Source organism: Meleagris gallopavo, chromosome 3 (assembly GCF_905368555.1).
Source record: "Meleagris gallopavo chromosome 3, MGAL_WU_HG_1.1, whole genome shotgun sequence".
Lineage (NCBI taxonomy): Eukaryota > Metazoa > Chordata > Aves > Galliformes > Phasianidae > Meleagris > Meleagris gallopavo.
Genome location: NC_139406.1, coordinates 21,952,148 through 21,964,893, shown reverse-complemented (window position 1 = coordinate 21,964,893; position 12,746 = coordinate 21,952,148). Strand labels below are relative to the sequence as shown.

General features: G+C 38.4%; 1 protein-coding gene across 1 annotated transcript in view; it reads right to left on the bottom strand.

Annotated features, from left to right (window-relative positions):
- The window catches only part of MYO10 (myosin X), a 151,195-nt gene that overhangs the window by 11,568 nt on the left and 126,881 nt on the right, over positions 1–12,746 (bottom strand). Inside the window, exons 24-30 of the mRNA XM_085220426.1 lie at positions 12,673–12,712; positions 11,369–12,271; positions 10,460–10,583; positions 8,961–9,204; positions 7,100–7,195; positions 3,661–3,754; positions 2,874–2,929 (exon numbers count right to left, since the gene is read on the bottom strand). Coding sequence (XP_085076552.1) covers positions 2,874–2,929; positions 3,661–3,754; positions 7,100–7,195; positions 8,961–9,204; positions 10,460–10,583; positions 11,369–12,271; positions 12,673–12,712 — 1,557 coding nt within the window. The remainder of the gene's footprint in view (positions 1–2,873; positions 2,930–3,660; positions 3,755–7,099; positions 7,196–8,960; positions 9,205–10,459; positions 10,584–11,368; positions 12,272–12,672; positions 12,713–12,746) is intronic.

Genomic DNA, 12,746 nt, shown 5'->3' with positions numbered 1-12,746 from the left:
ATCAGCATAAACACTACTCGTTGTTTGCATTCTGTATTCAGATAAATACTGTCCATCTCTGTAACATTTATTTCAACAGCACTGCAGCTAAAACCACCATGCATTTAAAAAGACACAGTTACTTTAGATTCACACCAAAGTGCCAGGGCTCTGCGTGGTGGAAAAGTTTAAATTAAATTGCAACTTGTCATATCTCAAATCCATTGTGAGAAAACCCCCAATCTTTAATCAGCTTTTGATCATAATCAGAACTTTATTTCAGGGTCAGATTTATTTAGAGTATCTGCTTCAGTGGTTCCATTAGCCAAAACCAATTGCAGTTTATAAAGCTCTGTAGTGAAACAGCATGTGAACACGGACTCTTTTATTTTTAATGCAGTGCAACCCAATTTGCAGACAGTACAATCTATTTTTAATGAGAGTTTGGCTTTTATTCAATCCTACACGGGATTCAGTGAAGCATGAAGAACCAGCCCGAGCAAACTGTGCTGATGGCTCTCTGGATTAGAGGGGCAGGTTTTTCAGCCTACAAACACTTGCTTTAACCCTTTACCATCAATTTTTTTCATCTCGGAATGCACAGAATCACAGAGGTTGGAAGAGAACTTTGGAGGTCACTTGGTGCAACTCCTCTGCTGGGGCAGGCACACCCAGAGCAGGTTGCCCAGGACCACATCCATCCATTTCCAAAGAGCTACACCAGATGTAAAAAATGGGAATGATGCAGCCTGGGCTGCCCCATGCACAGGAAAGTCATAGATCTTCATTTTATTGTCCTGGTGAGAAGGTAATTGGGTAGAATTTAGAACCCATTAGAATTGTTTGTGGGATTGGTTCACCCAAGTATGATGGCACTGCGCACTGTCCAAAACCAGTGTGTGCTGTTTAAAAGCCAGATGGAGGTCAATATAAAGTAAATAAAATAATTAGGAGGTAAAATTAGAATACTGGTTGAAAGAGATTACAGTAAATCAAGTTATGTGAAATGCGTGTAAATAAGTTCTAATTATGCAAATTCAGAAAAATAGAAAGAAGGAATATCTTTGAATATTTTAGTAGCATTTAATATTTAATATACCTTAATAAAACCAGAGAAAACATGTTGTGGGTAGCACTCAGCAGTGTGACAGAAGCAGGTAAGGAGAGATCAGAACTTAATGTTTTGGTCACAGTCACTTTGGTGCTGCAGTGCTAAATTATTCAGAAGTGGTGGATGAGGAAACACACAGAGATGTGAACTGAACAGAGTAAATTTGCTGATCATTGAGGAGGAGTCAGCTTTAGACTGAGCTGTGTGAAGCACACTCAAGAAAGTTGCGTAATGTGATTCCAAAAGAAAAGCAATAGCAAGAGACATGAAAAATGATAGAGTTAAGGTATAAACTAAAGCAGATTAAGCTATCAAACAAGGTTACAACCAACAGTAGCCAACCTTCCAGGCTCCCCTTTTCCCCAGTTTAGGAAAATGAGAGAAGCCCCATCTATCTTTCTGAATATAGAGCTCCTTGCTCAGCTTCTCTCTTTTTAGCTGCACCAGAGGTTTCACATTAGTCAAGACAGAAATACTTTATTGCCTACATCAGTCAAATTAATTTCCTAATTGAAAACCCTTCTATCCCTGATTTACATTCTTAGAAAACTAAAAAAAGAAAAAAAAGGAAAGAAAAAAAATTACAAGAGAAAAAACAAAACCATTAGACATGTCTCACTAACATTTTGAAAGCTTTGGACATCTGTGTTTTATTATTTAGGAAGCTTGGGCTGTGACTGTATCACAGTTACTTGTAGTATCCGGATCATGGTAAGCTGGTAAGCCAAGGAGAAACCAGTAACCTAAAGACAGCTGTTTCATACATTTGCAATGAGAGGACTGGAATGAACGTTTACAGTGCAAATAATATACCTCATAGCCAGTAATCCTGTAACCCAAGCCAGAACCTGAACTCAGATTAATTTTATCTCTCAATACACTGTTGCTAGTTTGGGAATTAAGAATACCCTGGTTTTTTTACAGTTTGTTTGTTTTCTAATGCTGCATTATCTTGCTTGTTATAAAAGACAATTTTATTCTAGGAAACTGTTATTCCATGTGGAATACAACATTCTTGCAAAGGAAGATAAAATGCAAAACGTTAAAAAGAATTTTCTGCCTACTCGTTGCTATTGTTTAGTCTGGAGAAGAGGAGGCTCAGGGGAGATCTCACTGCACTCTACAACTTGGTTGTGATGAGGAGGGGTTTGGCCTCTTCTCCCAGGCAACAAACAGGACCCGAGGAAATGCCCACAAGTTGTGCCAGAGGAGGTTTAGGTTAGACATGAGGAAGAACTTTTTCTCTCAGAGAGTGGTCAGGCACTGGAATGGCTGCCCAGGGAGGCGGTGGAGTCGCCATCCCTGGCAGTGTTCAAGAGGCATCTGGATGTGGAGCTACGAAATATGGTTTAGTAGCTGTGGTAGCAATGGAAATGGCAGGATGTTGGAGTGTGGACTAGATGACCTTGTACGTCCTTTCCAACCTTGTGGTTCTATGATTCCATGATTCTACAAAAGGACTCAAAAATACGCTTTTCTTTTTCAGCTGTGTTACTTTGTGTAAGTGAAAGAAATACTTAACCCTCTGCTTTTGGACTACCTTGGTAACAAAACTGCTGAATATATGAAGCAATGCCAGAAGCTAGTGAAGCCCCCACGTAGAACACCACTCTTACCTTTCCTGTTTCAACACAGTGTTTGATACTGTCAAAAGGTAGACAATAATGAATCATTTGAATGTATGGTTGGTCAGCAGAATATATAGACTAAAGTATAAACCATCTGGCTTTGACTAGTAAAAGCAGACGAAGAAAGTCACTAGGAATGGTTCTAACTTACTTACCTATCTGGATTGTCAGCGGCACAGACAGAATCAATTAGTCCTACATCGAGCGTACCCTATAAACAAATATCCAAGCAGAAAAGGAGGAAGATATTTACTATTACATTACTCACAGTACTTTACTCAGAGACATGTGAAAGAAGCAGCAGCCTTGATCAAGCAAAATGAACTGCAGATTTGGGCATCAATTTCTCCTAACCATTTAAGAAAGGAGAAGACTCGGAGACTCAGATTCAGTAAAAGATTATCTCCAGTTAAGCCACAGGCAGCTCAGAAACTGCTCTTCCTCTTCTACGCTTCCAAATCTGCCTGAAGTTTTGCCCCAAAAGTGCTACCCAATATAAATGGCATCCTTTTGAAGAAGTTTTAGTTTCCTTTGCCCAAAAGTAGCAAATTTATCACCTAAATTGTGAAGTTGTAAAGAATGACAAATGCAGGACCAAAGTAATCTCAAATCTTTTTACTCTTTGTTTTTTAATTTGCTCATTAACTGTATCTTTGCAAGGCTCCAAACTCAACTGTACGCTATGGTATGGCAAATAACTGGACCAAAGGAAAAAAAGAAACCAATGCTCATTTTTCATTGAGGTGAATGACAGGGATGGGGAGGAAAATCAGCCTGTCCTGTTGTACAGGCACAGGGCCTATGGCATGGAGCCTCTAGCCAGTGTCCTGGCTATCAGTGCATTTAAGGAAACTAGGTGGTGACTGTCAGAAGCTGCTGCCACCAGTGTCCCTTGTTTTCTGAAAATATTTGCTCTGAAAATTTCTTCAGATGTTGACTTACCACAGCATTTTGTGGGTTTGCCTGCTCATCATGCATCTCTCGGATCTCTTGCTCAGTGGATGCATGGACTTGACTCAGAACACTAAACCACTGGCTGTGGAGAGAAAGGCAGTAGTGTAAGAAACATCCCTTGTGCACATGCCTTTTGTCACCATTGTTCTGCAGAGATTTAGCAGGTTCTGCTGGTTTTTGAAATTGCTTAAGATTCTTTTTGTCAACATGCATACAAGCAGCGAAGCTTTATGTCAGTTCAGGTACTACTGGATACAAACAAGCCCCTCCAGATCTCCTATCCAAATTCATGCCGTACCCTTCCTCCTGAAGACAAATACCTTGCATAAGATGTGGCAGAAAACTGGCACTGAGCATACTGAAATGTCGGAGGGTTAAGAAAGTATTAGTAACACATTATACACATTTCATCTGGAAAAAAACCCAACCACTGCTAGCTACATACAAAGCCTTCAATGGAAAATCCAACCTTCAGATTATAAATTCTGCTACTCTGAGAGCGTGACAACTTACATAATACTTACAACAATTCCTCTGCAAAGGCCAAGAGGACATCATGTCCTTACAGTCCAGAGAGGAAAAAGAACAGAAACCCCAAGGAACTACCTTTACAGTTCTTGTTCCCAATGGAGCATTGGAAAATCCAGCAGCTGGAAGGACCCATGTGGTTGAACCAGAGCCAATTTGCACCACCCCAGTAGCCTTACATTTCCACACCAGGAGAACTGGGAGAGACATTTCCAGTACTCTGGCCTCGGTGCTGAGCAGCAGTTGCAGAGGGATTTAATTCCAACCACACCTTCTGCTTCTGGGAAATCTCTACCATTCTGGCATTTGCATACGATAAAGCTAAACTGCTCTAAGCAATTCCACTGGAAGAAATTTGAGGGCAGCGCTTGACTTGTTCAGCAGGTTCCTGAATGCCATTGTTTGAGATAGAATTTACCATTCTAATGAAAACTACCTGAGGCTGAGTTTTCAAAGGACTCAAAAGCCCAACCTTTAAAACTAAGTCCTCACTTCTGTGCAGAGGGTTCACCACCACCAGGTTGAGAAAACAAATGCAAAACTAATGGCTTTAAATGTAAAACTATCTGCCACTATAGTCAAAGAATTATGCCTATGAAACTGAAATGCTGCCTCCTTAACTCCAGCATTCAGAAGCAACTGCTTTCCATAATGTAGACATCTGGAAACTGAACTGCCAAAATTGTTTGTGAAAATGTGTAGTCTGTCAAAAGGTACCATCATGGCCATTATCATCTCAAGTCTTTTCCAACAGATTATGTTTTCATTAGGAATAACACAAAGTGTAAAGAAAAGGAAAGAAAAAGAAAGATTCAGAGTCCTGACCGAAGGAGAAAAGATGAGAATGTTTTTAGTTTTGATTCCTTTGTTAAGACTTGGAGATATGCACAGAAAGGCTTTACACTTACTTACTTATGTGAGACAAGTTCACTGAAGACCCCTCAAAATGAGGAGAAAGTTGTCTGAAGAGAAAGAGCTATCAATCAAAGAAACGAAAGACTCATCTACCTGAAGAGTCCCACAAATTAAATTCAGCTTTTCCATTAGGCTCAGGAACTGCAAATGTATTTAAATGTCAGTCTTGATATAAATGACAAAAAGGCCTTCACAGTACTGTATGCACAGTTAGTAATAATTTATTATTCAATTTTAAAGAACAATTTGGAGATTTCCTAATGTCATTGTGTAATCTTTGTCTAAGCAATGAAAAATAAATCCATCACAGCACTTGGCAAAAAGACAAAGGCAGATTTTACTCTCCTTTTACTTTCTTCCCCCCTGGGACATCCCTTGGCTTTCAGCTGAGTAGTAGAACTCGGGAATAAGGACAAAGACAGAGGAGGGTTTTGAAACAGTGGCTAACCCCTGAAACATTACTGCTCAAGTACGCAGTCATCACGATTGAAAAAGGAATTCCTTTTTGGGAAGGGTTCACGTTTTTTTCTTTTCTCTTCCTTTCTTATGAACAAAAAGCAACCCCAGATAATCACCTAGCCCATGTGCAAAATAATTTTTTTCTATAGCAGATCCAGAACTAACACAGTCCAATAATTTTGTACTTCACTTTTAACACTGTCAAACGTTACAAGGCTTTGAATTGAGCCCATCTGGAAATCCTTGCACATCTCCCACATTAAAGTTTACTAAGATCAATACGAAAAAAAGAAAACATGGAACACATTGCTAAAACATAATTTAATCTAGATGGTGTATTATGTGTATTATACACAAAAATAGTGTATAGTGTCTCCTCCTCCACACTTAGGAAAAAAGAGATTCATGACAACAGACACAAGTCTTCATTCTGGCAATTCCTTACTGATCCCTACAAAGCATTTAGTGGGTTATGTACACGTGTATAATAGGTAAGACTTTAGCTAATCTTTCCCTTTAAAATTTACTCACATCACAGAAGAATCATAAGGAGTGTTGAATTACTTTTTTAAGTGTGGTTTTAAGGATGCTGAAAATTGAATCACTGACTGCCTTGTAAGCATTGCTGATTTTTTTTTCCAGGGCAATATGATACATACGATTAAAAAAAAAAAAAAAGACAAAAAATGAAGCAACTTTCAAGGCTTCAGAACAAAACTAGCTCAAGTAATGTTGGCATAGGCATTCTGTGCTCAGGCCTTCGGGCAGCAACGCAATGGGTAATAAGATTTGATTACTAAGTTAACTTCATTCAAATGTTTGATTTTATAGGCAAGCATATTATTATCTCAAAACAAATAGTGTGGGGATTACTTTATTTTATTTATTTATTAGATATACACTAGAACTGATCTGACAAGTTAAGCTTGCTCCTCACCTAGCAGCCCTCCCCTACCATTTGATATGGTAGCAGCAAAAGTAAGATCTTTTTTTGATTTGGTAGAAAGGTCAACACTGTTGCATGCTCCTCTTGTTTATGAATATGCATTCATCCTAAAATCTAATGGTCCCACTGCAACTTTTATCTGAAAAATACTTAGGCTCTGCTTAGATAGACAGATCTCACCTCTAAATGCTACATTATTTCAGGTAACTGAGAGGAATCTTAAATATTGATTTAATCTATGCAGCTAAATGCAGCAGGATAATGCAAAAGAAAATCATTAAAAGCCAGTTACTGCTTCTCTACATACATACTGTATTTCATTAAGTGTCTAAAAACAAGGAAAGCACACAGCCAGCTTATAGGGAAATTTTCACTGAGTCTGACTCCCTGAGAGTCTGAGTCTGTAATATTCTGCCATGAGATTTTCTTATACCAGCATGCCTTTGGAAAAAGTGTTCAATGCAATGTGTTTAACACAGCCTGGCTATTTGGTGATAGCAGGCTAATAAAATGATAAGCACAAGTTAGAATGGCATGGAAGCTAAAAAGCAGAACAAAAAAGCCTGATGATTTCCATACCTTGCATCCTCAGGAGACTCAGCAATCAAGTGATAGGTCCTATCACCCATTATTAGGTCAATACCATTTTCTTTGCCTGTATTATCAACAATCTCTCTGAAAAGAAGAAAATGACAAGACTGCACATTAGATACTACCAACACATTTTGGAAACACTATTGTGCTGAGAGACTCACAGACATTGGAAACAACAGCAATCAGAACTGTTGCACCTGATTAATTTGAGATATCAGGCAGTATTTATACACCAAATTACAACTGCCATGTTTTCAGCCTATATTGAAATAATCAAACCATTATGAGTGTCACTATACAAAGGTGGCTACACTATTATTGTAACACAAACTAAAGAAAAAGCATTATCAGGCAAAAATAACTGAATTCAGGTGCTTAAGGGAAAGCTCCCGAGGATTAAAAATAAACAAAATGCTGTTTTTCTGTACTGTTTTCCTTAATTTGCCTTCCTTCCTCCAGTACTTCCTTGTTGTGTATTTTAAGTGAAGCAGCACTATGAATAAAATTGGAAGGGGATGGCTAATACGGAATGGTGAAATATATCTCACATGGTATGTTAGGAATATAATCAGTGTTAAAGTTACATAGAAAAGCTACCGCTTACTTGTCCTAACATACATGACTTTAAATACAACTGCCTTTTCTTCCAGCTGTTTTATGTACAAATCTTTCATTCAACTTTCAGTTCCAGTTAGGATCAACAATCGTTATCCGACTATTTTAAAGGAACAGTCAGCAAAGAGCTTCCCCAGGGAACAGCTGATGAAACCATGCAGTGACAACAAAATGTGGTTCGAGCACATTAGAAAAAGGACTAAATACACGTTATGGCATATGGGACAGAAACAATTCAGTTTCAGCCAAAAACAATAGCGGTAGGACATTTACTCTCTATTCATAGTTTCTTGAGAGCCAGTAGCACGTTGGTTTTACAAGAGCAAGTCAGGATGCCCATTGAAACTATTTGCGTTGTCCTGCCTGAATCAGGCTCAACCAAGACTTCCGAATAAAAGATTAAACTACACTTTCAATTTATTTCTGTTAAACAAACAAAATAAAATGCACAGCTGCAGTTTACAAGATGCTGACTGGAATCAAGTGTTACAGCCATTTCTATTTTCTTTACCAAGGAGGAAAGCTTATGTATCCTTATACAGAAACAAGACTATCAATATTAGCAAGCTCTAATTTTTAAATTAGATCCACTGAATCATAAAACATGTTGACTATTTAAAAGTAAAAATACTATCCCTTAAAAAGCTTTTTTGATGCATGCTATTCCAAGCATAGAATTTTAAGGCATAAGAAACTTCTGTTAGCAAGACAGAAATTGTTAAGTTTGATTCAGCAATTCTAAATTTTTGAAATGCATATATGCATCTTGAAGACCTTCACGTAGAACTACCCTAATTATTTCAAACATGTAAAAAATCATAAGTGTATACCAAACATATAGCTTTGACCCATGCTAACTTAAATATATATTCATTGCCTATTAATTCCACCCTCTCCATTTGTGTTTGCCTCCAGCTACAGACTTGGCAACGTGCTCTGAGTTGCCTTGGGAATCATTACAGACTAAGCAGGGCTTCTTGTCTGGGAGAAGGCACAGACGAGTTCACTACAGCAGCAGCTCTCTGAAGTACTTGGCACTGCCTTAACTGCAACACTCCATGGACTTAAAAGAGAGCCAAGTAAGGACAACACTTGCTTTCAAGATCTTCATCAAACACACTCATGCTTCCATTTGTATAGTTTGAAGGCAGAGCACTTGGTGTATTCCCAGATAACTCCCAAGAAGTATTTAGTAGGATATCGTGTAGTATATAAACATATATAAACCTACTTTGCCGTTCGGACATCAATAGAACCCTTTAACTTTTCTTCACTGTCATTTTCGAAGTACATCAACCTGGACTGCCTGAGAACAAACCATCGTTTCTTCCAGTTCCTTCTGGAAAGAGTAGATGATCCACCCCCCTTTTTGTGAAGCCAACCCTGCTTAAGTGCTTCCTGCTTGGAGCGAAACCACAGGAAGGTCTCATCTTTCAGGACACACCAGCGTCGTTTCCATGTGTTTATTAAGCCACCTGGCAAAAAGGGATAGATGTGGGTTCATACATAGTTAAGACAAACAATTACATTATAAAACAGAAGCTGTGACCAAACCAACACTAGGAGATGTTGGCCAACAGCACTGCAGTTGAAATGAGTCTCTGCTGCAAGACTCGAAATGAACTATCTAATTTTTACATATCCCTAAAGCTACCATATAGTTGGTAATCTAAAGAACCTTAAATTACAAATTATAATAATACATATTCTACAAAAATAATGTAACATGTATACAAATATACAGTATATATTGATACACACATATACAATAAATATATATAATAACTTACAAGAAAGTTTTCTTCAGTATTTATGGTTATTAGGAGGTAAATGTTCAACTCAAAACTGGAAAATTCGGAAAAACCTACAAGAACCACACTTTAAGAGGGACATATGCCAGTGTGAGCTCGGTCATACCAAAGTGTAGCAACGCTGTGCATAAACTTTCTGTGATTTTGTTTAATTACACAATACAACTTGCATTGTTGTTACCTCAGCTACAAAAAAACTCAACCAAACCAGTATATTCTTGTCATCCCTTGTTGCTAACTATGTCAGAGGATAAGAACCATGCTAGCAGTGACAGCATACATTACTTTTCACATCAGTGTACCCATGCACCTGTTCATCCCTACTCCTACTCCAACAAATTAAGTTATGTTAGTGATGAGAACGATACGAGATTTCACCTAGATTATAATTTTGTGTTGATCATTAGAAATTAAGTCCAAGAATCTTAACCAGAGAACTCTTGAGAACATTCTTGTAGAGTCTCTTATGTCTCTTTGCTATGCATACACTTCCTTTTTTTCTTTCAGAATCCAAATGAAAGTTGACTGAAATCAGCAAAACCGGTTTGCAGCAGAGAACACTGTCCATGGTAAAAGGTTTTGATTAGCAGGAATGAGCTTTCTTCAAAATTTGTTACAATTTGACTTTGCAAGCTATTTTGCTATGTTTGTATTGGATATTTCATTGTTTACAAGCTGGCAAAGATATAAAATGAAACAGAGGCAGCCAAAAAATTTCAATGTTTCTTTGCAGAGAGGAAAAACATTGCCAGATGTAAGGTACTGCAAGGCACTTCATTTGAGAGCAGCTCTCTCCAGACTTTTCCATCAGCCTTTCAAAATTTTGAAAATAGCTAAAGTCTACAGGAATTAGTGTACAAGGTTTATTAAATATTTCTGATTAGTTTGTATGTTTAACAAATTCTTGTTCACCCGGTACCTTTCATGTACAGAAAGCTGTGAAAGTAGGGCAGGCTAACACAGCTATAGACAGAATCCCTCCGGTAGGAAAGTTCATCATCTGTATCAAACCTGGAGTCAAAATCTTCTTCGCTGTCTTCAAACTATGAAAGAAAGGAACAAAGGTAAAATGATTTCTCAGGAAAGAGCTTAGAGAAAACAAGTTTAGAAGTCTTCAGCTAAAACATTTTATGATGTATTGAATTAACACATTTTCTTTGGCTTTTATTACCTCAGCTGCAGCAGATATTTTAGTGCTAACATCTTCCTTCTAAAGAAGTCAGTGTTGGTGAAATATGTTTTCACTTTCCCAGACACACAGTTTCACTGAAGTATTTTGTGAGTGGCGGAAGAAATCATATTCTTCCAAAAATATTCATGATAGTAAACTGTCGATTCAGTAAACAGCACTGAAAAAAGAGCCCTTCAATTAACTGCTTCAGCAACTATTTGCCATCATCTGAAATTTACTCTTAAAGTAATCTCAAATACATCTGATATCTTGGGGATTCTGCAAGCAGTTTATTCAACACTGTTCTGACTTGCATGCAGAACTGAATCTGCCTTTTCCAAAATCAGTTCCCCACAATGCTACCCAATCTTCCCACTCCAACAGACACACAAATTTTGCTTATGAATTGCATCCACGGCCATGCACTGAGATCTTCACAAAATAATACGCAGTTCTGCATTAAACTACACAGAACCATACACTTGCATTACCCTAGAATTGCAATCAACACTTAACTATGCCCATATGCAGTGTAAATAAGTTGAATTACATAATACAAGCATTTCTAAGAACAGCTACAGTGACTGCATGGTTGTACAACGGAAAAAAATCAGAAAGCATAAATCAATTATTAGATAATACAAGAATGATACTTACAGAAGACTGAGCTCCTTCAGAACTAAACCTGTATGCTCCAGAGCTATTGTATGTCCCCACTGAGCACCGATAGTCCGGTGACCACTGGCTACTGTGCGAATTAGAAAAGGTCACACTGCTACCAGAAGTAATAGCACCATCTTCGTAATCATCTTGGTCGTAATCATAATCTCCATCTGGAGAAATAAGTTCCACAGAGTCCGGTGGTCTACACGATACATTTTCTGGCATGCAGTATGTAGATTCACCACTTGAAGAGTTGTGGAGACTGACTGTATCATGGGTAGGAGGTATAAGCATGGTGTTGCTAGCAGCAGGAATTGTTGGCACCACAGTATCATTCATATACGGATCCTCTTCTGAGGAATCATCGCTTGTTCTGATGCCACTGGTCCTCTGATCAGAATGGTCGTGCTCACTTGGATTGGGTGAATCCTTAAATGCATCATCATCAGCTTCAAAGCCCTCATCTACCTCCTCCTCAGGATATGGCTGGCTGAAGTTAAAATTGGGCTTTTCACTGCAGGCATTTCCAGTTTGTTCAGTGAGCTCAGCAGGATATCCACTGCCCACAGAGAGCGACCTCTCAATGTTTCGGACACATTCATCGATCTCAGCAAAGTTCAGAGACTCCAGGAACTCCTGGGCTGCTCGACAGGCTTCATCCTCGAGCCGCCTGAGTTCCTCATCTCGGAGTTGCTGCAGCCTCTGTAATGAAGCCTCAGTCAAAGACAGCTCCTGCTGCTTCTTCACACGCTGCAAGTCTTCAATTTCTTTTTCCAAACGCAAGATTTCTTCTACCTGCCTGCTTTCTTTCTGCCTCTCCACCTCTTGCTTCAGCTCCACTTCCTTCTGGGCTTTTTGAATGGCAGCCAGCTCCTGTTTCTTTCTCTCCTCTTCAGCCTGCATTCAAAACAGAAGAAAATATAATACTGTCTCCTCAGTGCAAGACTATTTTGTAGTTTGTAAGCACTATACTCTGATCATCCTATTTATTTAAAAGAACCCTTGTCCCTACATCAGAAAGAAAACGAAAGAAAAAGAAAAATAAAAGAGTGATTGCATTTACTCAGAAATACTGAAAAGCTCAAGAACATGTAGAAAGTTCTGTCTTTGCCGAAATTAAATGAAGCATGAGGTGAAAGAAATTCCCATGCAAACAACTGTATCAAGTTTCCTTTGGTTTTATCTGCTAACAAAAAGTTCTGTTTAAATGCCACAGATGTCTTTTATTTTTTTTTTTATGGTTGGGTTGAGATACTCAAATAAACAGGATGGCTGCAAGTATTAAGAATATCATTTACCTGCTGAGCAAGACGCTCTGCTTCTTGCCTTTGTCTTTCCCTAAAAGCGAGGGAAGAAAATAGTTAGCAAATCA